Source organism: Scleropages formosus, chromosome 3, assembly GCF_900964775.1.
Source record: "Scleropages formosus chromosome 3, fSclFor1.1, whole genome shotgun sequence".
NCBI lineage: Eukaryota > Metazoa > Chordata > Actinopteri > Osteoglossiformes > Osteoglossidae > Scleropages > Scleropages formosus.
This window is the reverse complement of record NC_041808.1, coordinates 19,491,200-19,519,164: the sequence shown is the minus strand read 5'-3', so window position 1 is coordinate 19,519,164 and position 27,965 is coordinate 19,491,200. Positions and strand designations below refer to the sequence as shown.

General features: G+C 45.3%; 2 protein-coding genes across 6 annotated transcripts; one reads left to right on the top strand and one right to left on the bottom strand.

The window, feature by feature from the left end:
• Window positions 1-23: 23 nt before the first annotated feature.
• On the top strand, window positions 24-17,286 carry hltf (helicase-like transcription factor). Of its 5 annotated transcripts, none has more exons than XM_029250321.1 (25): window positions 24-133; window positions 229-610; window positions 2,423-2,589; window positions 4,033-4,166; window positions 4,255-4,346; window positions 8,914-8,985; window positions 9,593-9,784; window positions 9,973-10,068; window positions 10,171-10,219; window positions 10,379-10,445; window positions 10,584-10,660; window positions 11,130-11,177; window positions 11,442-11,543; window positions 12,143-12,234; window positions 12,394-12,537; window positions 12,774-12,912; window positions 13,112-13,247; window positions 13,475-13,654; window positions 13,738-13,862; window positions 14,497-14,678; window positions 14,841-14,963; window positions 15,124-15,236; window positions 15,951-16,131; window positions 16,247-16,327; window positions 16,498-17,286. In XM_029250321.1, exons 2-25 carry the CDS (start codon window positions 377-379, stop codon window positions 16,642-16,644), a joined length of 2,973 nt encoding a protein of 990 aa, XP_029106154.1. In that variant the 5' UTR covers window positions 24-133; window positions 229-376; the 3' UTR covers window positions 16,645-17,286. The 5 variants fall into 5 exon arrangements, with proteins under 5 accessions (XP_029106154.1, XP_029106153.1, XP_018608746.2 ...); XM_029250320.1 differs by having other exon boundaries at window positions 4,033-4,178; window positions 11,442-11,537; XM_018753230.2 differs by having other exon boundaries at window positions 4,033-4,178.
• A 69-nt stretch (window positions 17,287-17,355) lies between these two features.
• LOC108935215 (glycogenin-1) lies at window positions 17,356-27,602 on the bottom strand. Its single transcript, XM_018753637.2, has 7 exons — window positions 27,342-27,602; window positions 23,606-23,741; window positions 22,649-22,823; window positions 22,360-22,522; window positions 19,834-19,960; window positions 19,007-19,232; window positions 17,356-18,499 (listed from the first exon to the last, which is right to left on the bottom strand). Exons 1-7 carry the CDS (start codon window positions 27,346-27,348, stop codon window positions 18,332-18,334), a joined length of 1,002 nt encoding a protein of 333 aa, XP_018609153.1. The 5' UTR covers window positions 27,349-27,602; the 3' UTR covers window positions 17,356-18,331.
• Window positions 27,603-27,965: the final 363 nt, after the last annotated feature.

Below are 27,965 nucleotides of genomic sequence, written 5' to 3'. Positions count from 1 at the left end.
TTCCAGGTTGGAGAGGGCAATGCTACGCTTGTGGTTCCTGTTTGCAAACACGGCTGCCTAGTGAGTGGAGCGTTCGTGAAGTGTCTCGTATAATACGGTCCGTAGTCGTTTCGCCGCAGTGTCATTTTTCAAGGTACCTCTATAAGTTTGTCGCCTGCGCGGTTTTCCATCCCTGTATTGGAACTTGTTTTTTGAAGGCGTACCGTACGGCGTACCTGCATGTTACAGATCTGATTCACTGAGTTCAGCGATGATGAAGTGAAGACCGAAGTGACACTGGCAGTGACTGACAGCGAGTGACTGCGGTTCCTGCCACTCGCCCCAAAGAACCGTTAGGGAGAGGAGGAGGAGAACCACTGGCAGGGACGACGTCATCATGCAGTTCGCCCGCAGCAGCAGGAGGAGGCGATTCGGGTTGGAGCTTCGTTTCGCCGATGTGTTCGGCGTGGAGAGCGCGGACCGGGACCGGGACCGGGACCGGGACAGCCTCTCTCAGGTGCTGCGGCGGACCGAGCAGCAGCAGGAGCCCGCGGAGGAGGAGCAGGAGGGGCACGTGCTGTTCGGAACCCTGCAGGGCAGCGTCGTGGGCCTCCGATACTACACTGGTGTGGTACGCGCTAGGACTGTCACTCACTGTGTTGCCGGAGAGTTCGTTCGTTCGTTCGTTCTGTTTTCTCCAGCTGCTCTCTTCTGCATTCTCTGCATCTCTAGTTCGAATCCAGCTCCGCCGTAGTATCGCTGATGAAGGAGCCTTCGGCTTCGGTTCGTGCCGAGTTACTGACTCTCAGAATACCCTGCCTCCTTCTGCGTAAACACGGGCAAATACAAATTGTTTGAAATACAAACAATGTAGGACCTTGGACAGGGTGTCCGATAAAATAATTTATTTATTATATAGTCCATAACTTGATTCATTTAGCTGACACTTCCCCAGAGTGACTTACCATGGTAAAGCACTTAGGATTATTTACCCATTATACAGCTGGGTAATGGTAAGGGTAAGTACCTTGCTCAAGGGTACTGCCACCAGAGGTGAGATTCAAACCAGAGACCTGGATGGAGGAGAGGGAGGCGGCTCTAGCGGCTTGGAGAGCATCAGACACCACCGAAAGGGCCGTCTCGGTGGAGCGACCAACTTTGAAACCGGACCGATAACCGTCGAGGAGACGGTTCCGGGTGAGGAAATCAGACAGTTATCATAGGGCGCCCGCTCTAGGGTTTTAGACAGAAAGGAGAGGAGAGAGACCGGTCTGTAATTTTCAACCAGATTAGGATCCAAGGAGGGTTTTTTTAACAGAGGTGAAATTAGAGCGGTTTTGAAGGCAGCTGGGAAACAGCCAGAGGAGAGCAAGAAGTTGATGATCTTAGAGATGAAGCTGAAGAGTTGCGGGGAAATGTTCTGTAGGAGTGACGATGGTATCAGGTCAAGCGAGCACGTGGTTGCTCCGCGCAGTATCGTGAGGTCAGCGACTTCAGATTCAGAGAGCGGCTTGAAGTGGGAGAGGACAGTTTCGCAGGGAGGTCCGGCGTAAACCCGGCAGGTTGGTGAGAATTTATCGGTGATCACTCTGCTTTGTTTTTCAGAGACAAACTCTAAGTCTTCAGCAGTGAGAGAAGAGGGAGGAGGAGGTGGCGGGGGACACGGAAGGGATGAGAAGGTGGCAAAGAGACTGTGGTTTTTTTGGATGGAGACTGTATTTTGTTGTGGAAGAAGGAGGTTTTAGCTGAGGAGACAGCAGACTGAAAAGCAGCTAAGAGCGCCTGGTAAGCATCCAGGTCCGAGGGAGTTTTGGATTTACGCCATCTTCGTTCTGCCGCCCGCAGTTTGGCCCTGTTGGCACGTAACGTATCAGACAGCCATGGGGTAGCAATGGGGCGTGCTGGTCTAGAAGACAGAGGGCAGAGAGGAAAGTGTTAGTGGCATCATCTGTAGATAGATCTGAGAATTGTGGAGCAGAAGGGAGAGCGGCCAGAGTAGCAGAGGCAAAGCAGAAAGGTGAAAGAGATTTTTAAGTTGCGGCGAAAGGTGACAACAGGTGCAGGAAGAGGCGAGGAGTTAGTGGTGAGGGAGGGTTGAAAGGAAATGAAGAAGCGGTCAGAGACATGCAGCGGAGTGACAGAAAGGATGGGACAGACGCAGTTGCGGGAAAATACAAGGTCAAAAAATGTTCAAAATTAAGGCTGCCGGTGCTCTTGAGTAAGATCCAAACATGAGTGTCAACTAATTTCTGTATAAAAAGGGTGGAGGGAAAGTTTGAGGCTCTCTGTATAACAACCAAAGTTATTGTAAGTTCACAGTATGGAACTAACTGCTTTCGCTTGGAATAGGCAAGAACACGGTCTTGCTGTGTACTTTACGCAAGGCATGCGATGTGTGCGAGTTGCCGCTTGGCGGTGATGTGTTCCCGAATGTCTCCCGCAGGTGAACAAAGGGGAAATGGTCTCCCTGGTGAGAGAGCCACAGAATCCCTACGACAGGAATGCGGTGATGGTGACCAATGTGTATGGCAACCAGGTGGGACACATCAGGCGACAGCTGGCTGCACCCATGGCCCACATCATGGACAACAACCTGGCCAAGGTGGAAGGGTGAGCAGAACAAAGACCCTCTGTGGTTCAGCAGGTTGGCTTCATGGTTCTGGGTTTGAGTGTGGTCTCCTGCTTTATTTGTCTTTTGCCGTTGATTTTTGATCTGAGTGTTTTTCTTACCAAGGTTGACTTTTACATTTATGCATTTGGCAGATACTTGTTTTTCCAAAGTGACATACAGCTGGTAGCATAGTTGTTAGAACTCCTGCTTTTGGACCCCAACAGCACAGGTTTAATCCCCACCTCTGGCTGTAATACTCTTGAGCAACGTACACACGCACACAATGTCTACAATCACTTGTCCTGAGCGGGGTTGCAGCAAACTGGAGCCTAACCCTGCAACACAGGGCACAAGGTTGGAGGAGGAGGGGACGTATCCCGGACGGGACACCAGTCCATCACAAGGCACCCCAAGCAGGACTCGAACCCCTCACACGCCACACAGCGGGCCCCAGCCAAACCCGCTACGCCCCTGCGTCCCCCTTGAGCAAGGTACTTGCCCTAAATTGCTCCAGTAACATTACCCAGCTGTATAAATGGGTAAATAAGGAACCCTTGTTGGTGGCCTGTGCCCCAGGAGGGGTGGAAGGCAGAGGAGCACAAGCTGTAGGTAGAATAACGTTGTAAGTCGCTTTGGAGAAAAAGTATCAGCTAAATGTAGAGTTCATCAAGATGGCAGGGGGCTTAGATACATACAGAGAAATGATTATTGAAGCACAGGATGTTTGATATGGCTGCTGGCATAATGTACATATGCTAATAGCCACATATGTAAGTGACAAAGAAATAGGAAAATGGTCAGCGAATAGATAAATGGGCTAGTAACAGTGGTGAAGGGCTGACTTCTAAAGGTATCAGGAGCTGGAGAGAGGAATGGGTCTGAAAGGTGAGTTCCGAAGCCCTCGTTGAATGTTGTTTTTAAAATAACATCTTTGTGAATTAGTAAGTTTGTGTCTACCTGTATGCTCTGTGGCATTCTGGCATCCCATTCATTCATTCATTCGTCAGTAAACGCATGTACAGTGTAGTGCCATGGTGATCCTGACCTTGAAGCTAAGGGAGTGACACAGAGTACACCCTGGATGGGATTCCAGTCCATAGCAGTGCAATGACGCACAAAAGGCTGCTCAGAGTCACTGGGAGAACATAGAAACTCCACACAGACTGATCCAAATTTGAACTTGCAGCACAGGAGCTGTGAGGCACCAGTGGTACCTATTGTGCTGCGATGTTTCCTCATTTAGGAAGCACCCTGCCTGATTCTGTATGCCTCTCCAGTTTCGGTCTGGACCCGTGTAGCGCTGAGTGGTGGTTACTGTGTATGCATGAGTTTATTGTGACATTTATTAGTTGTGAAACAAATATCTGAGCAATGAACTGTTTATGTATTGATCTGAATGGTTATTTTTCTTCTCTCTGCCCCCCATGATGTCATTTCATCAGGGTTGTTCCTTACCGTACAAACAACCAATTCACAATGCCTGTACATCTCTCCTTCTGGGGGAAGGAGGAGAAGCGCATGGAAGTTGTGAATGAGCTCAGCAACCATGGGTTCAAACTTGCCCCGGGATCCAAAGGTTTGTCTGCAAGTAAGTGTTTCTCAACCCCAAATGTCTGAAGAAACATGGGAAACCTGTGATGTTGTTAATGTGTTTAACTTTTCAGGTGGGCAGGGGCCATCAAGAGCAGGTACTACTCTGGAAAGGTTTTGGACAGTCCCCAGAAAAACAACTGCGGTGGCGCTGACACCGGAACAGGTATGCCACTTTATCAGCTCCGTAAAGTTGGCCCCCTACAAACTGCACAAATGAAGAAAACCTTGTGATTCCTTAGTGCTACATTTGTGCTAAAAAAAAAAATTAGAACTTGTGCCGTTGCAGTTTTTTTAGATAAACATTTATTTATTTCGGAAGTGACGTCACTTCAGCCCCCCTACAACGCCGCAGGAACTCCAATTTGCGCTCATTCGTTTTGCCGTTTAAAGCGCAGTTCTGCCTCCTTTGGTTCTGGAGTTATACATGTTGCTTACATGGCACATGACCTGACTCCAGCCACTGTACAATGCCGGAGAAACTCGAATTCTGGATCATTGGTTAGTGCTAGATGGACTGGCGTCCCGTCCTGGGTATGTCCCCTCCCCTTCAGGCCTTACGCCCTGAGTTGCCGGGTTAGGCTCCGGTTCCCCGCGACCCCGTATGGGACAAGCGGTTCAGAAAATGTGTGTGTGTGCCGTTCGACCCATGGTCCTATTGCTTATTTTTATTTATTTATTTTTTTTTAAATATAAAGGATAGTATTTCACTTGATGTCACCTGCATTCATGAAGGTGACCCTCACAAACAGCTCAAATAAAGACATGCATATTTTGTTATTGTTACATTTGTGCCGTTCGAACCGCCATCCTACCTTTTTTTACTTTTGGAGACAATGGAAGTTGTTTACATTTACATTTATTCATTTAGCAGACGCTTTTGTCCAAAACGACGTACTTCTCAGCAAAAGTACAATTTATGCATTACATTAAGAGAAGGAGACATAGCTGCAGACATGAAAGTCTCAGGCAAACCTAGTTTGTTACCTACCACTTGCTGCACCGAGGTTCGTTTGAGTAGGTGCATAAAACACAGGACAGAGAAATCCCGATACCCTCCCGCCAGTTTTTTTAATTTTTTTTTTTTTTTTAATATTATAAGATACACAAATAAGCAAGTACAATGCGAGAGCAGTGGCTGAATAAAGGTTGTATCTGGGGATGCTTACGGAGTTACGATGCGTGAACAGTTACACCATAAATGAGTTGGAGAGATCCTGAGTAAAGTGGATCTGGAAAAGGTGGGTTTTTAGACCCTTCTTGAACATAGACAGAGTTTCCGCAGTTCTGAGTGATAGGGGAAGGTCATTCCACCACAACGGACCCAGAACCGAGAACCTCAGAGTTTGCACTAGAAGTTAAAGTTGTTTTTATGGTCATTCCTCTATATAGCTCGTATACGGTGGATCGAAATGTCGTTTCTCCGGAGACCATAGTGCGACACAGAATAGGGTACAAGGCAGTAATAAATACACAGGATGTGGATGCGGATATGGACTGTAAACTGGAGGCAGTTTGTAGTGTATGGAGTCATGCAGGGTTAGCTGTTTGACTGTGCCAGGTGAACGTTGGAGCCAGCAAGGTGTTGAATAATCTGACTGCCTCAGGGAAGAAACTGTTGCGGAGTCTGCTGGCGGAGGTACGGGTGTTCCCGTACCTCCTGCCGGACGGCAACAGGGCGAAGAGTCCGCGTTTGGGGTCGACCGCGATGCTGGTGACTTTGCGGATGCAGCCGTTTTTGTTTGAGGAGTTGATGGTAGGAAGAGGGATTCCGATGATCTTTTCAGCTGTTCTTAGAGCTCGCTGTAGGTCTTGTGGTCAGAGACTGTGCAGTTCCTGTACCACACGGTGAGACAGCTGGTCAGGACGCTCTCTATCGTCCCTCTGTAGAAGGTAGTGAGGGTGAGAGGGGGGACTTTGGCTCTCTTCAGCCTCTGTAAGAATTGAAGACGCTGCTGGGCCTTCTTGGCTAGGCAGGTGGTGTTGAGAGTCCAGGAGAGGTCCTCCGTCACGTGCACACCAAGAAACTTGGAGCTTTTGACTCTCTCCACAGTTGTTCCATAGATGTGCAGTGGCGAGTGGTCTGCTTGGGTTCTCCTGAAGTCAACAATCATCTTAGTCTTGTCAACATTAAGAGATTGTTGTCTTTACACCATTCTGCGAGCTGGTTCACCTGTGACGTCACCAGCCCCCCTACAATGCTGGAGAAACTCGAATTCGGGCTCATTCATTAACGCTACATTTGTGCCGTTCGAACCGCGGTTCCATCTCTTTTACTTTTTAAATGTAAAAGGATACGTTACACATTACATCAATGCGGTATTTCAGGTATTAGTGATTATGTGACACGTTATTTCTAGCGAAATTCATGACATGTACATTCATGACTCGCAGTCCAAATAATACGCCTTTTGCCTGTCCCACTTCACACTCACCGGTCCATGTTGTGTTCAAACATGATGGAAAAAAGTATTGATTCACCCAGGTTGATGCAATGATTGGGGGTGGGGGGTTTCTGTACAGTTAACGTCGAGGTTTTTTTTTTATTTTTTATTTTTTTAAATGAACAACAGAACTCAAAACTTGTACAAATTCACTGCAACGTTTGCAGCGTCCTGTACACACAGCACATGTGTTGTTCTGTTAAACAATGCTGACTTAACAGAAAACATAAGGAAATAAACGTTCTGTAAAATTGCTCGTTCTCTCCCTCCTGTGTTGAAGTTATTCGGCTTCGACGGCAACATCTCCCTAAAATACTACGGTTGAAATTACGGATATGGCAATGAAAAATACGAATTTACGAAGTTTTTGGAAAATCTGCAAACTAATTGTTTTTGAGAAATGTAACTTATGAGAAAAAAATTATTATTTATGAATACTTCTTAAACTACTCTTACATACTCAGTTCCGGTAGGACATTGTTCCTCAAAATCTTCCAATATCACAATACTTTAAACAAACAAAAAATCAAAGTGGATGCTGTGCTGTAATTAAACACACTAAAATGAAATAAGTCTTTACAAGGACCCAGAATCCTTTTGGTGGGGAGGGAGTCCATGTGATGCCACAGGGTTATTATACTATTGAAATGTGTTTTATTATCTACAGTTTTTACCAAAAATAGAAATTTCCAATGAAGAAAATAATATGTGAAGAAACTTTACACTGAACAACTATATATATACGCAATAGCATAGAATGAGGCCGGATCTGGGCCCCAGCGCTACATTAGCGGCGGTCGGGAGATGTGACTGCCCACACACAACTTCCAGACTGGAACAAGAGAAGCAGCAATTTTCCAGCACATGTTTGTTTATCGCTTCATGTTTTCTGTTGTCAGTATTTTTTTTATTTTTTTTTTACAGAACAACACGTGTAGTGTACACAGCATGCTGGAAACATTGCCGTGAACTTGTATATATGTTGAGTTCTGTTGTTGATTTTAGAAAAAGAAAAAAAAAAAAACCTTACCCTTAACAGTAGTGTTTTTTTCCCTACTCGGTGTGTCGAATTGGGTGAATCAGTGCTGTAAATGTTTATATGTATTTCCAAAAAAAAAAAAAAAAAAGCTACTAGGAAGGTGATTGGGAATCGGCGATTTCTGGTAAAGTTTTATGCAGCTACTTGTGTGATGAACGTCGGTGCATATGGTGAAGGAAACTACTTAAGGAACTACTTAAGAATCACACATCTGCAGCTATGTCTCTTTCTCCTAATGTAATGCACACATTGTATTTTCTATGAGATGTACGTCACTTTGGAGAAAAGCATCTGCTAATTGAATACATGTAATACCGTTCATTGAACAGAAGCAGTTTTTCCATTGTGTTCAACCGCAACATGAGTGTAAAGTGGGACAGGTAACAGACAGTAGTAATGTATGGACTGCAAGTCATAATGTACATGTTATGAATATCGCCAGAAATAACGTGTCATATAATCATTAATACCTGAGATCTGAAATACCGCAGTAATGTCATATGTAATATATCCTTTAATATTTAAAAAATAAGAGATGGAACCGGGGTTCACGGTCCTGGGTGACCTCACGTGAAATAATATCTTTTCTATTTAAAAAAGTAAGAGAGAGAGGACTACGGTTTGAACGGCACAAATGGGCACAAGTGTAGCGCTAATGAATGAGCCCCAGTTAAAATGTCTGCGGCATTGTAGAGGGTTGGAGCGACAACACTTCGGAATAAACGTTAATATCTCAAGAACTGCAAAGGCACAAATGTAGCACTAATGAATCATAAGATTTTCTTCATTTGTGCTGTTTGTAGGGGGGTCGACTTCACAGAGCTCACCTTATTGCCCTGTGGTGAAAGTAGACGAATCATGCAACCACTGTGTCTTGCCTTTATTGCTTAAATGTGTGTTGTTAGAGACATGCACTGTGGCATTACGGTGCTTTAAAAAAAAAAAAAAAAGCCCAACTTGATTTGGTAATGTATGCTTCAAATGTTACATGTTTTGTAATCCACATGTGTTTTTTAAATTATTTTTGTCATTAACACCTGTAGTACATTTGCTTTTTACATTTGCTTTTTACATTTAGTTGATTATTCCCCCCGTAGAGTAACTTAAAATTTTAAGCCTGTATTACAGCAGGAGATGGGATCTGAACCTCGCAGCACTAACCACTATGCCACCTGCTTTGATTGTAGTTTGTTTAGGAGGTCAGGGTATCCTTAATCTGCCTAGACTTTGACCAGTTTCCTGTGTCTCAGCTGAAGAACGTCTTTGACAAACTCTTCGATGACCTCATGGAAGACAAGACTCGGGAGATGGAGGCAGCAGAGGTCAGATTTCCCTCTTTTTTTTTTTTTTTTTTTACTTTCGGTCAGCTTTGTTTTAAGTGTCATTCATGTAACCAGGTAGCCTTTCAGCTGTGATGGAGCCATATCCTAATCACTGGTACGAACTCTTACTTATTCTTCTTTGAAACTCTGTTTATTGTGGTTTGTTTATTTTCAAGACAGAGCTCCATGCTTGTCATAAGTTCCCATGTCATTTTCACCTGTGTTTCATGACTTTATGTAGTGGGTTCATGCTCAGTGTACCCTGAGACACTGCTGTATGCCATTTTTATTTACCTTTCTGACAATTCACGCACTTTATTTGCTGTAAGAACTTTCTGCCTTCCCCTCAATAGTTACACTAATTAGTACCAGAAGTTACCCTCCCGGTATTTGGTCCTTTTGACACCGTTTTCAGAAGTCCAGTGCCTTAAGAATATCACCTGTATATTGGGCACAACCATAGAACACGTCTCAACAATATAAGTCATAAGAGCCCAAGCTGGGATCCCACTCCTGGTTTTGAGGCACCGTGAGGTGAGGAGCACCCAGGTAACCGTTGCCATTAATGAGTTTGGCTGCTATGTGCTGTTGTGCTTGGTGCTTTCAGGCCGTGGGCACGCCGCTGCTTCCACATCAGAAACAGGCTCTGGCCTGGATGGCCTCGCGGGAGAACAGCAATGACCTTCCCCCTTTCTGGGAGCAGCAGAACAACCTGTACCTCAATGTCCTCACCAACTTCGCTGTGAAGGAAAGGCCAGACAAGGTCCAGGGAGGAATCCTAGCTGATGACATGGGACTGGTGAGAAAACAGACGCCAGTTCACATATGAATCTGTGAAACCCATGTTTTGTAATTGGTTGTGAGTAGACCAATACCATTTTTTTTGGATTTCACAAAATTGTTAGATGATTTGAAAATTGAACTGGCTGATGTACTCCACATAATGGGCTGATGCAGTGTAAACATCTTCTCTGGTTTGTGTTTTAGGGAAAAACCCTTACTACAATTGCCCTGATCCTCACAAATTTCCACAATGGGAAGCCTTTGCCTCTGCAGAAGTGTGCAGCTTCACCAAAGTCAGCGGTAAGAATCTAAAGCAGCAAGATTGGTGGCCTTGCAGTAAGAAGACATTGATATTCAAAGAGCACTGAATGCATTCAGCTTTTTCTCACTCCTCTTCTTTAGGTTAGGGTTCCCAAAATGGTCAAGGGAAGGAATTCGTCTTTGGAATCAGGTAACGATGCTTGATAGCAGGGCTCTGCACTGTCCAGGTCTAGCTTTTCTTCAGCACTGTGAAGTGTAGAAAAGTTGTTCCACAGTTTAATGGCTAGATCTCAGTGGAGAACATCATTGGAGAGCAAGCTGATCATCTCAATTTTCTGCTTTTTCTCAGAGAGGAGCAGAAGCCATTTTGCAGAGGAAACGCCAAAAGTTTCTGCAAGCTCTTCTCATCCTAAAAGGTAAAGGATGAGTATGGCTGAAGTGGGCTTACCAGCCTGTCCTGTCTTGTTGTTTCACACCTCTGCGGGGAGCTTGGTGTGTTGAAGCTCCAGCAGCTTCAGCTCCAACTGAACATCTGTCTTTTCTCTTTCCTAAAGGGGTTCAGAAGCTAGCGATGTAATTGTCATCTCTGACTCAGATGATGCTGGAGAAGGTGTGGCACCCAAGAAGAGAGGTGAGCAATTCATCACCTAGGATCATGTGTAAGTGTGGTTTGTGGCCAGGAAGCCAATCACGCTTATTAAGAGGAACATTGCAGTTGGAGCCTTAATATGAATTTCTTTAAAGTATATTGGATTTCACATGTGTGTGACAGAGAGCAAGCGTTGTCTGAAAGTTCCCAGGTTAAAATCTAACCTCCTGCTACACTACCCTTGCTCATCTCCTTTCCAGGGTTTCCCCCTGCCTCGCACCCTGTGCTTTTGCATGGCCTCTTTAGTACTGACAAGCTGCCAAGGAAATTGAATGAACAAATTAATAACTATTTGACAGAATAGAGAATATAAAATTGCACATTATTGTAACTTCCTCTGGATAAGGGCTTATGCTAAGTAAGTCCTGTAATGTTATGTTACAGCACACTTGTCTTGTGAAAGTTGTAATCGGGCGATTAAAGTGGATTTTACTGTTGCTCTACATTTCAGCTAAGCGCAAAGAAAGCAAAGGGGAAACATCCACCAGCTCCACAAAGGGTAAGTCCTCTGTAGTGTCTCTGGTGCGTCTCTGGTGCTCAGTGCTGTTTTTCTGGGCTCGTGGTCATAACTGAGTTGTACTTTTGTGGCTTTGTTTTCCTCTGTTTCTGTATTTGTGTTTTTAGATGTTAAAAGGAAATGGTTCTCAAGATAATTGAGAAAATGGATTTTGTTGTTCATGTAGCTCCATGGCCTCCACGTTCAGCCCTCAGGATTGTGACTCGCTCAGTTTTGAAAGTTGTTGGGACGTTGCTGTGTTTGCAGGGTCTGTCATTCTGTCTGAGGACAGTGACTTTGCAGCTGCCCTGGGCGAATTTCTGCAGGGACCGAGTTCTCAGAAGAAGAAAGCCCACAAGAAGAGTGAGGGTATAATTTTTCTTCAAGTTTTGTGTTGCTTTTTTTGATCAACACCCCTTAACCATTCTGATGCACAGAAAGTTAGGTATGCAATATTGGAATATTACAGAACACACTCTAAATACAGCACTAAGCACTACTAAAAGAAATTATATAAATTTGGGAGTAAGTCAAAAAGTATTCATAGTAAAAGCATTACTGTGAATACTTTGACTCACCCTCATATAATATGTGTACATTAAAATGGCAGCAGGTAGCGTAGTGGTTCGAGCCACTGCCTTTGGGACTCAAAGGATTCAGATTCAAATCTCACCTCTTACTGTAATGCCCTTGTTCAAGGCACCGACCCGTAATTGCTCCAGTAAAAATTAGTCACCGGCATAAATGGGTAAATCATTGTAAGCTGCTTTTGAGAAGAGCATCAGTTAAATGAAAAAATGTGAATATACGTATAATATAAACAAACACCGCAGGCAAAAAATCTTTGTGATCATGTGGTATAGAACACAAAGTAAAGTGACTGCTTTTGATGGCATAATTTAAGCTGTTGTCTTCACTCTGAGGTTAGTTTCTGAGTACACTGTGTGTTTCTCTTTCATTCTCTTCAGGGGGTGATGACACACAGGGCAAGACTGGGAAAAGTGTAGGAGCCAGAGCCACCCTGATTGTGTGCCCCCTCTCTGTGCTCAGCAATTGGTTGGTGTGTGAAGCCTGATCTGTCGGAAGGGGGCGCTCTCTCATTTTGTTCGTTGTTATGCATGCGTTTTCCTCTCGCTGCATGAGTCTACAACTTCTGCTGTAGCTGTAACGGTACCATTTAGCGGGAAGGATTGACCTCGTTGTCTATGTGCTGTTCCAGGACCAATTTGAGCAGCATGTATCTGCAGATGTGAAGATGAATGTGCATGTGTACTATGGTACAGAACGGATCCGTGACCCCAAGTTCCTGGCCAAGCAGGATGTGGTACTGACCACATATAACATCCTCAGTACAGACTACACGGTGAGCAGCCAGTGGCCTGTGACTTCTGTTCTTTCCCTCTCTCTCTTCCGACTATAGGTGTTCCGTTGTCAGAATTACAGTCCGAAATGTGAAAATGACCTTTTTAAACAAGGCTGATGCTGAAATATTTTCCTTGAACACATTCTTCACAATGTCTTCAGTTTGCTCTTTAAATTTATCAGCATCTTCAGCCTGAGGCCAGCTGAAGATGACCTGACTTTATGGCTTCCATTTAGGACAAAAGGAGCAGCCCACTGCAGGCAGTGAGCTGGCTACGGGTGGTGTTGGATGAGGGGCACATTGTCCGAAATCCTGCGGCGCTGCAGAGCAAGGCTGTGCTGGCTCTGACCGCAGAGCGACGCTGGGTCTTGTCAGGTGAGATAAGTGACTCAGCCAGGACTCAGACTCTCCTTTGTGCATCTGTTGTTTTTATTCTGTCTGAGATTGCTTCTAATTTGTTCAAGTTGGTACAGAAAAAAAAAACTGCCTTTTACTTTGTGTCTTCAATTAAAGTCATTGTTTCTGCATAAAGTGGTGCTAGGTCATATGGTTTGTTTCATCCTTTGGTCATCAGGCACTCCAGTCCAGAACTCCCTGAAAGACCTGTGGATGCTCATCTCTTTCCTGAAGCTCAAACCCTTTGATATAAGGGAGTGGTGGAACAGAGTCATCCAGAGGCCTGTCATGTTGGGTGACCACTCTGGGCTTCAGTAGGTGTCCATGGAAAATCTTTGTGCTCTTACTGGATTGGCTTTCGTGGTCTATAGCGATCTTGCCTTGTGTGGTTCTCTAGTACACAGCCCTACCAAGTTGACTGTTCTCTTTATACAATCCCATGGCGGGGGGGGGGGATCTTGCCCTTTGTGACTTGCTCCTCAGAAGCCCTGCTTCAGAGGAAATGTGCTCTCTTTTTCACTCATTGCTGTTGGCCTGTTAGGAATCTGCAGGCTCTAGTGAAGGGAATCACCCTGAGACGCACTAAGAACAGCAGAGTGGGTGGCCGGCTGCTGGTGGAACTGCCACAGAAGAAGGTGTTTGTTGAACACGTGACTCTCACTGAGGACGAGAGACGGCGGTACGAGAGGGTTAGGAAAGACAGCAGGGCCATAATAAAACGGTACGGGCTGCTCTGACCAGGTGGCTGTGGGACTGGACCTATGCTTATTCCTCAACCAGTGTGCTCCTGTGACTTACCTCCAGGTACTTCAGAGAGGGCACCGTGCTGACTAACTACGCAGATGTGCTGGCTATCCTGGTCAGGTTGCGGCAGTTCTGTTGCCATCCTCAGCTACTGGAGGGTGCTGCCACCCCAGCAGGCCCCACAGGTCAGTCTGGTGGCAAAAGTACACATTTCTACTCCTAGAGTATGATTCTGAACTGAGTTCATGTTCCAGAGGGCTACTGTAAATGTCTTTGATCACTTGCTTCAGTGTATACTGTATTGCAGGGGAAGGTGGTGAACATGGGTCACATAGTAATAACTGCTTATCCTTAGGCAACATGGGGGCTCTGGAGCCTATCCCAGAAACGTACGATGCTAGGCAGGGACGGTACATTCTGGATGGGACGTTGGTCCATTTCAAAGCAAGCACAGACATGTTAATTTACTCATATGCACGATGGAGGATTTATGCCCACTGGTCGATTTGAAACATGTCTTTGGAATGCGGGAGGAGATTGACGCACCTGAGGGAAGTGCATGTGAACATGCAAATTCCAGACTACCTGGGTTTGAACATATGTCTGACAGCCATGGCACTATGCAGCCCCTGCTGCACCACCATGCCTCGCATGGGTATTTTTGCTGTTTGTTAAAGTATTTTCCAAGAAAGTAAATGAGTACGATTTACCTGATGGCTGCTTGGCTCAGTTTTACCCCATTGAGCCGTTGAGGTTTTGATGTAAACTACCGTGTGGGGTTTAAATTGTACTTTCCCTCTCATTCCTTTGGGACTAAAGAGAAGGCGAGCACACCTGATGAACTTCGGCAGTATCTGGTGAAGAAGATTAGTCTGGTTCTGAGTTCTGGCTCAGATGAGGAGTGTGCCGTGTGCCTGGACTCCCTCCGTCAGCCTGTCATCACTTACTGTGCCCATGTGTACTGTAAGCCCTGCATCTGTGAGGTCATCCGCTCGGAAAAGGTCAGGGCCATGCCCCCTTGCCCATTAGTTTCTGTTGTGTGCCGTTCCTTAGAGTACTGTCAAATAAATGTGTGCTTTCAGTTTTAAGCTTGACCTGGCTACATTTGCAGGCATTGTGTCATCCGGTCACGTTAGCCGAGCTGTTCTTCCTTTATTCCTCAGGAAAATGCCAAATGCCCATTGTGCCGGATGCAGCTCAACATCAAAGAGCTGGTGGAATACCCAGGAGAGCAGGAGAATCTGGATGCAGCTCAAGATAAAGATGAGTGCCTGTCTAGCTCCAAGGTACAATGGGAGCATGTTTGAAATGGTTGTAATTTAAGGAAACATATAGGGAAAAGGTTTTTGAAACTGATGATATATTCCTGCAAAAGTGGTGGAGCTCTCTAACAATGTGCGCTCACTGCTTGTTTGTGTTGATTGTTTGTGGCATGTCTGCACATAGGTGGATGCTTTGATGGTCCACCTGTTTCAGCTGCGCAGTCAAGATCCCAAAATCAAAAGTTTGGTGGTGTCTCAGTTTACCAGTTTCCTGTCTCTGCTTGAAGTCCCACTGAGGTAGGCTTTCCACATTGTTTATCTAATCTGAGAGGATCCAAATGCAACGATATGAGAAAAGGGATAGAGCAGTATATAGGGCAAATTAATAAAGTAATATATTACTCGAGGCTGGTTCCATTCTGGGAGTGAATCGTGACTACCTGGAGGAAGAAAAGGACTCTGAACAAACTCCTGTCCACGATGGGTAATGACCCTCACCCTATGTTTGCAATCCTGACTAAACTTAGGGGCAAATTTAGCAATAGACTTGTCAGCTGTGCTGTTGCAAAGAGTGCAACTGGCAACGCTCGCTAGGATCGATAATGAGTCCTCCCTGTCGGAGTGGTGGCCTCCTAATGGCAGCAGTACTGAGTTCTGTATTACTGTACTACTGTAATTTGTCTATGCATTTATTCTTGTTTCTTCTATCTGCGTGCTTATTTCATCATGTTTTGCTTGTGTGTGCAAGAGTGTTTGTTCCTCTTCTGTGTAAGTGTGACTGTAGGGAGTTTAGTGCAGTGTATCTAAACTCACCTTGAATAAAGGTATCAGGCAAGTACTAGTTAATAATTACTGTCTTGCTTTGAAGAAAATCATCTGCTAAAAAAAAAAAAAAATGTAATTTAGCTATTTTCGGGTTTATGTGGATCGGTAGAATCATTGGAGTTTTGTTAGTGCTGCACCATGTGACCTGTGGGTGTTGTTTGTTCTGATCACTGGACCCCGGTACAGGCAACATGGCTTCGACTTCACACGCCTGGATGGTTCCATGAACCAGAAGAGCAGGGTTAAGGCCATACAGGCCTTCCAGGACACTGCCCAGGGAAGCCCCACCATCATGCTGCTGTCGCTGAAGGCTGGAGGGGTGGGGCTCAACCTGACTGCTGCTTCCCGTGTGTTCCTCATGGACCCTGTGAGTGACGACACCGGTCAGACCCCCCCTCAAGCAGCCACATTTTCAGTATGGCTTTTGGAAGTCCATTGCTGCATGTGTTATTTTACATTCCAAGCCCATGGTTCTGTTACAGGCATGGAACCCAGCAGCTGAGGACCAGTGTTTTGACAGATGCCATAGGCTGGGGCAGAAGGTTGATGTGGTAATTATCAAGGTGAGCTTTCCTCATGTCTTCCACTTAGCTTAAGATAAGGCACCCCTGCTTTGTTCAGTCCCCCCCCCCCCCCCCCCATCTTGTTCCTAAGGGTGTGTCACAGATCAACTACAGAAGTCAAACTGCAACTCTGTTCAAACCAAAAAGTAACAATTTCTCCTTTACCACAGTTTATCGTGAAGGACTCTGTGGAGGAGAACATGGTTGAGATACAGCAAAAGAAGCAGAAACTAGTGGAGAAGGCCTTTGGGATGAAGAATGCAGAGGAACGCAAACAGTCGCGCATTGAGGACATTCGGGCTCTCATGGAGTTGTAGTAGTGCAGTGTGGTGATTCTGTTAACCTCATCTTTTGTTTATTTACCTTATTACCATCTTACCTTTACAATATGTTTTTAAATTCCGAACAATTTAATAAGCTGAAAAAGAATGGAAATGGAAAGAATTTTTTTTTTTTTTTGGATAATTATGTCAGAACGAGGCTGGGACTTGGCAGTATCTTTTTCCTTTTACTTATTACTTTTAGCTTAGGCTTCATTTTTTTGGGCTTTAAGTACATATTAGAGGGTAACATCGTTCCTGACATTCTTGCAAGAAATGTATTTATCAAAGTTGCTAAAACTGGGAGAATCAGGCCTTTTCACTAGCAGCCTGGAAAATTATCAAGTCTAAGCATGTGGGTTTAAATAGCTGAAGTTTATGGTTAAATGTTTCCTTAGTGGGGGAGGATGAGTGGTGGTCATCTGGGCCCTCATAGGGCAGCATATGGAAACAGTGTTCGCTAACTGTAGCAAGTCCTTGAAATGCAGAGTGGTTGGTGTTAAGGGGGGATTAACTAGAAATGTGTAAAAAGGAAAGGGAATACATTCCAGAAGTTCTGTAGGGAATATTTTTTTAAAAAAAGCACTCGGAGGGATTTACAGGTGAAATGGATGTGGGAAAAACTAGTTTCCAATGGCCAATGCTTACACTGAATAAAACAGCCTCACCTTTCCCCTGGGGGAAGGATAACTGTACCACTGAAGGCACTATGTTTCTTGCCACTGTTTTATTAGATTTTTTTGCAAGAAAAGGGGTATGGTAGGGGTGGATTTTAGCTGTTTTATGATCCAGGACAACAGCAGACCAACAACAGCATGTGGAACATACAGCATGGTGGGGTAGGATGTTGCCCTAAACTGATCATTTGTCTGTGTGCTACACCTTCTTGTGTAGCTTACATATTATGGAGTGCAATGGTGTTCTCTTCCCATGGCTAGAAGACAGTTCTGCAGCACTGCCCATGAAACATTGAGGCTTGTGAGGAGCAACAAGGGGGGAAGAATTCTCCACCACTGCAACAAGCCCTGGCAGCAGTCCTTGGGCTTGAAGGGAATCTTATTTAAAATACCCTGCACGATGCAATATTAAGGGAGTTTCTTCCAAACCCCGAGACTAAGAAACATGCAAGATAACAAGGGAGAACCACAAAAACAAAGTTTACAAGGTGTGCATTGTCAGCTAATCAATCCCTTGTGAGAAATGGTGGACACTGCAACCTTAGAGGATTTTTCCCCCTCCCCTCTTCCAACTGAACACTAGTACAAACCTGAGAGAACATTAAAACTATCAATACTAAAGACTAGTTTACATGAATCAAGTTACATGGGTGTGACAAAACTAAAACACTAAAGTAGGTGGTAACACTAATGTATTGTGGTGGCAAGTTATTGCTTCACAGTGTGTGGCACGGAGTTGTGATCAGAGCAAAGGCTTTCGGCAAAAGATAAAAATGCATAGCTAGGTTAAACCATAACATCTAAACTCAAGAGTTTAAGTGTCTTTGGGTTTCTAAGGGTAAATTACAGCAAAAAAAAAAAAAAAAAAAATGTGAGCATGTAGATATAACAGCAAGTCCAAGAGCAGGGAACATTGATCTTCTGTGTGCTTCTCCCCACCCACCCACCCTGGTGAACTCCTGCAGAACTAGTGCGAGTAGTATTTCTCTGGATCTGTTCCATCGTTTTTACTTTAGGAAGGAGTCAAGCTTCTTCTTGATGTTCTCGAAGGAGTCCATTCCCATGTAGTCAGCCTGGCCCTGCTCCCACTTCTGCTTACGCTCCTGGGAGGACATCTCCGGCATAGGGGGAGGTTCAGCCACATGGACACGAGACACAGCTTCCTGGATTCTGTCCTGGACAACATGCACACAAGTGCTGCCATGAGCAAGCCGCTGACTTCAACATTGTTATGAGTATAACTTTCAAGGGTATGCAGAACAAGCCTTCTTGCATGATTTCCTTTGAGAGTGCATTCAGTATCCAACCCCAAATCTATTAGACCCCTCAGCTCTAATATTTCCAATAAAAAGGAACTGAGGCAGTGAAGGAGCTAGGCATCTAGGAGGAGTACTCTTGCCTAGCCAAGAGAACTGACCTCCAGTGTTATTGTGCAAGGCTGACTAAGCCCTGCACTTAGTGTCTATCCAGATTCCTGAAAGTTAAACAACTCCTGTATTGCCTGACACAGGTTTCTATGGTTATATCAAAATGAGCAGCAAAGAGTAGCCTTTGAGCTTCAATAGTTGGGGGGGGTTATTTTTAACTAAAGCTAAGCATTAAGGACATTCCCATGATTGATGATAAATGACCACAATTATATTAATTGGACAAAATTGCCCAAGTAGAGGTGAGCCACTTACAACATCATGGTGGCTTCCAGAATCGAAAGGCTGGTCCCCAAACTGCTCCTTCAGCAAGGGTTCAACTGATGTAGAGAAAATATCCCACCACTTTAGCAGGTAGTGGGGGTGGACTGACTCATGCTCTGATGAGTCACCCTGGACCCTTTTTGTCTCGGGGTCATACGAGTAGTTCCATGGCTTCATTTTGCCCAGGAAGTGAACAACTTTGGCATCGCCACCAAACCTACAGGGAAGCAAACATTCACTGAGCCAGTGTGAAAATTTTAACAATTCAATCCAAAATCAATCCCTTTGAGGGTTCAATTCTTACTTTTAACTGATCCTTGAATGTTGAACTGAATGTTACTATGGTATCTTTCTATTGCCCAACCATTGCAGGGACTGAAGAGAGAGAGTTATCGAGTTCTTAATTTCACTGGGTATTTTGTCATACATGATGCCAACCATGGCTTTACACATCTGCTCAGGTTACTGAGAAACAAGAGGAAGGTCTGATCCTCACATGGCAAAAGCAGTAGTCTGTGACCAAGTGCAAATGCCTATAAATAAACTGCTATTTTTGGTGACCAGTATCCGTGTGGGTGGCTGAAGCGACAGCAGAAGGGCTCTCAGCGGACAGCAAGCGGACTCGGGCGTGACAAGAGCTGCGTTTCTAGTAACCTGACGCCATTGAGGCACGGGCACATTTTCATGTGACCGTGTATCCACTTACTCTTCCCTTTCAGTCTAAAACGCGGCTCTGAAGCTGGTTTCAAAGACACTGGGACAAGTTTAAAAAAATAAAATGTAATCCTACAACAAATGGTTAACGGGGAGGTGCTCACTGTTTAAATGCTGGGAGGTATGAGTAGATGGCTATACTGCTGAGGTTGTAGATGAAGGGCAAGTGCTTGGAGATATCTGCTGTGGCCCAGCTGCTGAAGAAGCTGTTGAGAAGCCCCTGGTCCCCACCTGCAAATGGGGAACAACAAATGTCTGCCTTTATTGTAGTGCTGCAAAACTGTAGCCTTAGCCATTCATTCACAAAGAAGCTTTTTAAAAATCAGCTACAAGAATAAAATGGCCTCAATGGAGCAGATCAGAGGCTGGACTGCAGGTTCTGCCCTTACCCTGTGTCATTTGCACTTTTCCAGGTTAACTGGCAACACTCCCAAAAAAACATTTTCTGAATGGAAAAAAACATTCTCTCAGGTGACTGGTTAATGGTAGCTGACAGCAAAGAGCAGCCACCCATCACTGCTTAATTAGAAAAATCAGCAGCCAGGCCCAGCTTCTGTTTTCGTAGTCCACCTTTAAATATTTTGAAATTAAATGTTAACCACAGAGGAAAAAGTCGGCAAATGCGCAAGTGTCCTTCCCTAATGGGTGTTAGTCATTTGGGCACGAATCCATCCACAGCAGTGACCCAACATGGCCAAATCAGATCACAGGCCCCCTGAACCATTATACAGGTGCACAAATTCACAGTGTACAGTTGGTCCCTGACTTACAATGAGGTTACGTTCCGATAAACCCATCGTAAGTCGAAAATACACACGCACAGAGTCTGAAACGGTTTGTCCCGAGCGGGGTCGCCGCAAACCGGAGCTCAAACCAGCAATACAGGGCGCAAGGCTGGAGGGGGAGGGGGACACACTCAGGATGGGACGCCAAGGCACCCCAAGCAGAACTCGAGCCCCAGACCCACCAGAGAGTGGGACCTGGCCAAGCCTGCTGTGCTGCCGCACCCCCCTAAGTTGAAAATATCTAAGTCAAAACATGCATTTAATACACCTAACCTACTGAACATCACAGCCTAGCCTACCTTAAATGTGCTTAGAACACTTAGATTAGCCTACAGTTGGGAAATTTCATTATAATAAAATAGGCTGTGTAGTAAGGTGTTGAAGATCTCATGCAATTTATTGAATACTGTACTGAAAGTGAAACAGAATGGTTGTATTGGTACTCAACATTAATATACACTGTTGAAAGTACTGCAGAGTATCAGTTGTATACACTAGTGACCGCGTGGCAGACTGGAAGATGCCGATCGCTGCCGCTGTCCTGCATCATGAGAAAGAGTATCATACCGCATATCGCTTGCTCGGGGGGGGAGAAAAAAAAATTCTAAGTATGGTTTGTACTGAATGTGTACCACTATCGCATCATCGTAAAGTCAAAAAATCATAAGTCAGACCATCGTAACTTGGGGACCGTCTGTACATATAAGAGAGGGGAAGTGCATCCTGCCGTGGTAATTCGTAGCACACGCCATACACCTCGGCGCTTTGGGCTAGATACAGTGATGTAAACGCAATCTGTGTCAAGGTACACCACACTCAGGCTGCATTGGGACAGAGTCCTGTTCAAGACAACTTCCAAGAATGGCAGTCAGAAGAAGCAGGCTGTAAAGTACAGACAAATTTATCAATGTGGATAAAGGGACCCAAAGTGAAAATGAAGGACACGTCAGTTATTCTTCTACACCCTACAAGTCAGAGGAGGGTAGGGGGAGAGAGGAAGTCTCTACTGGGGTGATGTAACCATGGCTTTGGTGTACTGTAAATACTTTAAAATTGGAGACTAAGTGAGCTACACAATGACACGATACTATTTAAAAGTCTACTGGAAGCCAAAAGCAGAACTTTGTCCAGTTCTGCATCCACTGGGCAAAGGTCACAGTTGTCAAGAAACTCATTTCCAGCAATGAACTTTACCCCTGTTCTCAAGTTGCTGTGACATCCCAGGTCTTTCACAGGATTTAAAGGAGACCAGCTTACTATGAATGTGAGATGGCAGTGATGAATTCACCACATTCCTCACATGACATTAATGCCAATATATGCATTGGCAACTGTTTTCAGTGAGCACCAGCATGGATCCACCAAAACTGGAATGAACATCATTCAATAGGTTGCCACATTGTGTGACACTACACAAGTCTCCTGTGTTTCAGAATGTACCAATACTCCTGTCAAAGCTCCCCGGACAAGAATCACTACTCATGTTGAAGGGCGACACACTGGGACCCCAATCACTACCCTCACCAGGGTATGCACCACATGTCTATGACCCATATTATGTGGGAAAAGTCAGAGGCGCTGCACTTGGGACAGAAGGAAAACTGCTCTTCACTAACCAGCAAAGACAGGGGACTTTTAGTTTATCCAGGTCACATATGTGGCCATCTACAAAGGGTCAAACGTGGCATTTAAACATGGCATTTTCTCCAATATTCTGTAGTACCATCACTAGGACTCCGCTGGGAGCAAAGCGGGTTCTTTAAGCAACGTCAGTTGGAGAGCAGCACTTTGTCCCATTATGGTGTTCTGTCCCAGAAAGGAGCACAAGACAGACATACAACTTACCATCAAAACTGCCAGTCTCTGAGCAGAACTGGAGGAGTCTGCCGTAGGTCTCACTGGAGGGGATGAACACAAACACGCCAGAGTTGAAGCAGTCAGGCCAGCCGGGGTCAGGTGCAGCTGACAGCTCCTCCCGTTCAAACAGCTCATCCACATTTGACAACACCTGGAAAATGAAGACTGTCATTAACTTATCACACCATGGTATCTACCCTGCCAAACACACATCAGTACCCCATCATAAAGCTGGGGAATATGTGCTCTTTCTGGCATTGAGGCCCAGGTCACTCACCAGTGTGTCTGCATCCATGAAGACGCATTTGGAGTAGTGTGTGAGGGTCCAGCAGTGCAGCTTGGTAAGCGTGACACCCAGATCGGGTCTCTTCATCAGGGCCAGGTGGGCTGAATCACCACTGTCCAGCACATCCACCAGACGGACCTCATCATACAGCTTGGAAAGCACATTTCTGGATAAAAGAGCAGGAGGACTGATGTGAGTTGTATGTTGCTTTGTAGAAAAATGTCTGCTAAATGAATAAATGTGATGTAAACCACCAAATGACCAGAGGGCCCATTAGACCTATTAGTGATCAAACCACTACAACCACTGTTTGAAGAAAGAAAAAAGAAGAAAACACTATAAAAGGCACAAAAACAAGGTCTTTGCTAAAGGAAACTATAGACAGTGCAGGTGAATGAGGAATAAGGGCAATGTGTCTGAGCAAAGACTGTGGTGCCGTGTCCCTGAGTCAGGTAATCTCAGTTTCTCCAGTAAAACACCCATCTGTTTAAATTGCTAAGAATGCAGACAAAACTGTCACATAACAATAAAAGAGAAAGCTAAAAATACTTTAATGGCCTGTGTTCCTTACTTTGTATGATGTCACAGATCTTACAATATGGCACAAGTAGGAAACCATGATTTATTGCCCCACTGTTAGCCCCTCTGTGTGGAACATGTCGTCCTCCTTGATCATTTTGACATGAGAATCTTTTTGTGGGATACAGGACACTGCTAAAATGCTAAAGCCCAGTTGTTTCTGTGGGATTGTCACATGTATTACAATTACAGTGCTTTCCAGCTGTACAATTTCTAGGTTTCTTTAGGAGGTTATAACAAGCCTGTGAGTCTGTCTAACCTCCTGTCCAAGCAGGGCTGAGGAAAACAGCTGTGTATCTAAGGGCAGCTGGAGAGGGGTGACGCGCCCAAGGCCCCAGCGTAGCGGAGCGACAGTCCAGAGAAGAGTACCTGAAGGAGTCCGACACATGGGGGCCAACGAGTGCCACCAACTTCCGGGAAGTGTTGTGGCTACGCAGGGACTTGGCAAGTACCATCGCCCCCTTTGCATAGCTGTCGTTGGTGGCCAGCGTCACAAATGCCTGGTCTGGGGGAAAACGTGGAACGGAAAGTTAAAACGCGACAGCTAATGCAAGAAAGCGAACAACCGCATGCTTCCCTTCGTCAGTATCCGCAAGTTCCCTTTTTCTGCATGCTCAGAATGTGACTGATCTTCCGAGTTAAAGATGACATCTCCTACTGTGATGTAATAACCTGTCATAACAGAGAGTAGGAGGAAAAAAGGAAGGAATCCAAGTTTATCAGAAAGAGATTGTGATATTATGAAGTATTTTTAATGGTTTTCCCCACTACAGAAAGAATGCCAGTTAGGGCTGCACATAGCGGACAAGTTACCCAGAAAAGAGAGCACAGTGCGGTGGGTACCTTCCAGCAACAGTCTTTACCTGAACTAATGTTGTACAATTTCTAGCCACATAAACAGCTATCAAGGATAACAGTATTAACTTAAAGAAAAACAACAACAACAACGAAACTGATGCAACACCTACTAATGTTACAAAAAAAAAAAAAAAAAAAACACACCACCATGATGATTGTGTGCCCCTGGAAACAAATGGTGGATGAAACATAATGCCGTGACCAGTCCCAGTGCGCCAGACCTTCACCCTCGTCCTTCAGGGTAATCTGTCTATCGATGTGCTAGAGAACTATGCAAGCGGCTTTCAACAATCAAGAGTCATTCATCTTTCAATCATTAGAATGTGATCCCTTTTTTGTTGAATAGTTTTATTATGCAAGTCTAACCGGTCTGAACGCAGGTATTGTTATGGGGCAGCAGAGAGCTGAAAACCCAGAGGATGCTGGTTAAAGACAATTGCTCCAGTGAGATGTCCTGCTGTCCAAACGTGAAACAAGTGTAAGGTACTATGGACAAAGGCACTGGCTGTTCAGTGAAATAACAAGCGTTGTCTATATGCTGCAACATTAATACCTGCATGCTGGACTGAACTACGAGCAGGTGGCGTAGCAGTAAAACCCATTGACTTGTAAGCTTAAGGTTGCCAGTTTGAACCTCACCCCTCAACTCTGCAGAAGTTTGCTTCAGGAAGGTACTTACCCTGATTTACTACAGGAAAAGTGGTAAAGTCACTTCAGAGGAAAACATCAGTTAAGCAACAAAACATGGGCATTAGCGCAAAAATAAAATATATTAAAATTAACATGCATATATTGCATATTTATTCTAAACACATTTTAAATGACCATTTCTGGATTCTGTGGGTGCCAAACCTACAGAAATATTTACTTCATGAAGAGAGCGATTTGAATTGTGCACGCAGGATACTTCCTATGTGCTGACAGATAGCGATCATAAAGATACCTTTCATTTTTTGAAGCGTGTAACAGTAAGGACAGCCGGTGAACAAAGTGTACATGATACTTCACTTTCCGCATCTATCAGTTTTGTGGTGGTAGTGAAGTGCCGTCTCTCCGTCATCTTGCACCTCCGGCTTCAAGATGACGCACAGTTATCTGCACTTCAAGGTAAATGACACGCAACATATAATTTCTCAAATTTCTTACTATTATGCTTTTATTGCTTCTTACTGTGGTATTGGGTGTTTCTGAATTGTGTGTGTGTGTGTGTGTGTGTGTGTGTGTGTGTGTGTGTGTGGGGTAAAAGAAGCGATCAAGGAGCCGCAGATGAGCATCCACATCCTGGTATAGCTCTGGGTACGGTTCTTTATTCCGCTTTCTTATTTACACTGCTCGTAAACACTCATACCACAGGAGTCGAAACACCCCGGTGCGTACGTGAGCCACTCAGGCCCACCACGGGAGCTCAATGAGAGAGAGAGAGCGACTGAGTGAACGTGTCCACTATGCCACTTTGTTTCCATCTGAAAAGCACTGTAGCTTTGATTCCCCCCCCCCCCGCAGAGCGGTACAGGTTGCTGACATTTGCATTTATTCACTCGGCAGATGCTTTTCGCCAAAGTTATTCAGAACTGAGAGTTAACAAAAGTACACTTCACCAGCAGAGAGACATACAGATAGACACGCAATTCTCGAAGTACAGTCACTTAGTCCAACAGCACCGTTCCGTGCCAGCGCAGATTACACGAGTAGCTGCATATAGAAGCGATGGCGAGCCCCTCGCCCACCCCATGACACATTCAACCGGGGAACTTTAAACCAATTCTCAGTCCCTGTGGAGTTCCTAAGGAGGGGACTGAGTGTACATGTGTGTCTTCAAAACTTGCCTCCACTTTCTGAAGGTGATCAGCATATCGATTAAATGGCGAGAGTCACGGGCCCATGCGACACTCACCGCTAGTTTCAGGTAAACAGTACTGTACCGTTACTGTACCGAGAGGAGACCAGACATGACTGGGGTGAGAAGGGCGCCTCGGGGGGTACGGCTGTCTAGTTATTACTTTTCACACCAAACTCCTTCAGTCCATACCACCTGCAGACTCAAGAAGACACATGGGAATGAGCCAAGTTGAGTGTGCGTTACAGATACGAGCACCGGCGGGGTGCGAGGACGGTCTCTAAATCACATGCACCGTGGCGTTTGCCGTCATCGCGCTCAGCCTACTGGCTCTTCTACTTACGAACCCGATTGGCACCACTCATCTCTCAGGACATTTTCCTTCATAACTCCAGTCACTTACCATTAAGTTACAGTCAAAAATGTGAACAACAGGTGTTGCTTGATTTATTCACACACAGGCCAGCTTAACTTAAAAAAAAAAAAAAAAAAAAAGTTACTGCTATAATAATTGAAAAGATAAATAAATGTGACTATCAGTTTCAAGATGCATGAAAACTAATTATCAAAAAAAAAAAAAAAGAGACTTGTCCAGAAACTCCCGTTTAATAGCAGTTTATTTTAACAATACATCCCATGCATGAGCAAAGCTCATCTTCTTCTTGCCCTTCCGGTCTGTTTTGTCCGCACGCTGCTCTCCATCCTAAGAGGTCCAGAACCTTCAACACCAGACTCGCACAATTCCACGCCTCCGACACTCATATATATATATATATATATATATATATATATATACATACATACATACACACACACACACATATATACACACACACATATACACATATACACACACACACACACACACACACCTCGCTCAGTCGGGTCCACACGGGAACAACAGCGGTTTGATCCGAACTGCCGACTCTGTGTTTCCATCCATCCATGATCGAACAAATCCGCGTGGACGCGCTTCTCCGAGATGCTCCCGGACACCATGATGAACTAGTGATGATGGGAACGCGCTTCCTGCCCCCGGCAGCGGGGACCCCAAACCTACACAGTTTCCTTTACAACACGGAACTGCACGTGACGGCAGGAAACATACATCATGTGGCACACGCTATCGAGGGCTGCACAACACGTAAGGTGCCCTAGAGCAAGTGTGTGTGTCGGGCTCAGGGCTCCTCAGAGGACATGACCGCCGTCACGGGTTCAGCCGCCAACACACACGCGCGCGCGCAAGCACGTATGTACGTACAGTACACACACAGTCACACTGAGTGAGTGAGACGCGCGCACGCTCTCCAGCTCCGTTCCGTCGCCGCCGGTGTTCACGCTAAACTTGTCAATACACACTGCAGAAGTGTTCGGGATTAGACAGAGAGAAAGGCCGCAGCGGTCACCCACCTGCCATGACGACCGCCCCTCGCGCCGCGCGTGCACGTACACACACCACCACCGTGCTGTCAGGAGGAAAAGCTCAGTGCGACAGCAGTAGCTTTAAGGGAAGGGGGCGGAACCCTGTTTATAGACACACCGTCACGTGACCCTCCCCCCCTCCGTGCCTGGTCGAGGGGAAGGCGCGCTCCCTCCCCCTGGGCGCGTTCGCGATGCACCCCGAGGGTTATGCGCTTCTTCGCTGTCACTGCTGTCCTGTGGTTCCAGCGGACTTCTGCGCGTGTGGGACGATCGCTGTATATTATCTTACCGGAACCGGAATGTCGTCACATCCGGTCATTCCCAGCCTAACGTGATGGGATGCAGGTAGTCACGCTATACTTACAGTAGACAGAAGGGCAGCGCAGCACAGCGGAACAGCGCGGATATTTATAACTTTTTAATTAAAAAAAATAATAATGGAAAACGTCGTTAATGTGGACTCGTGTATGTAGACATATTGAACTTTTTGCTAGGGGTTTCTTTGTAATTTTTTGGTCAACTTTAATTAAATTAAGGTACTTTTTCGATGAATAAACAGGAAGGAAACACAAAGTCGTACCGCACAGCAAATGCAAAGCAGCACACTAGTAG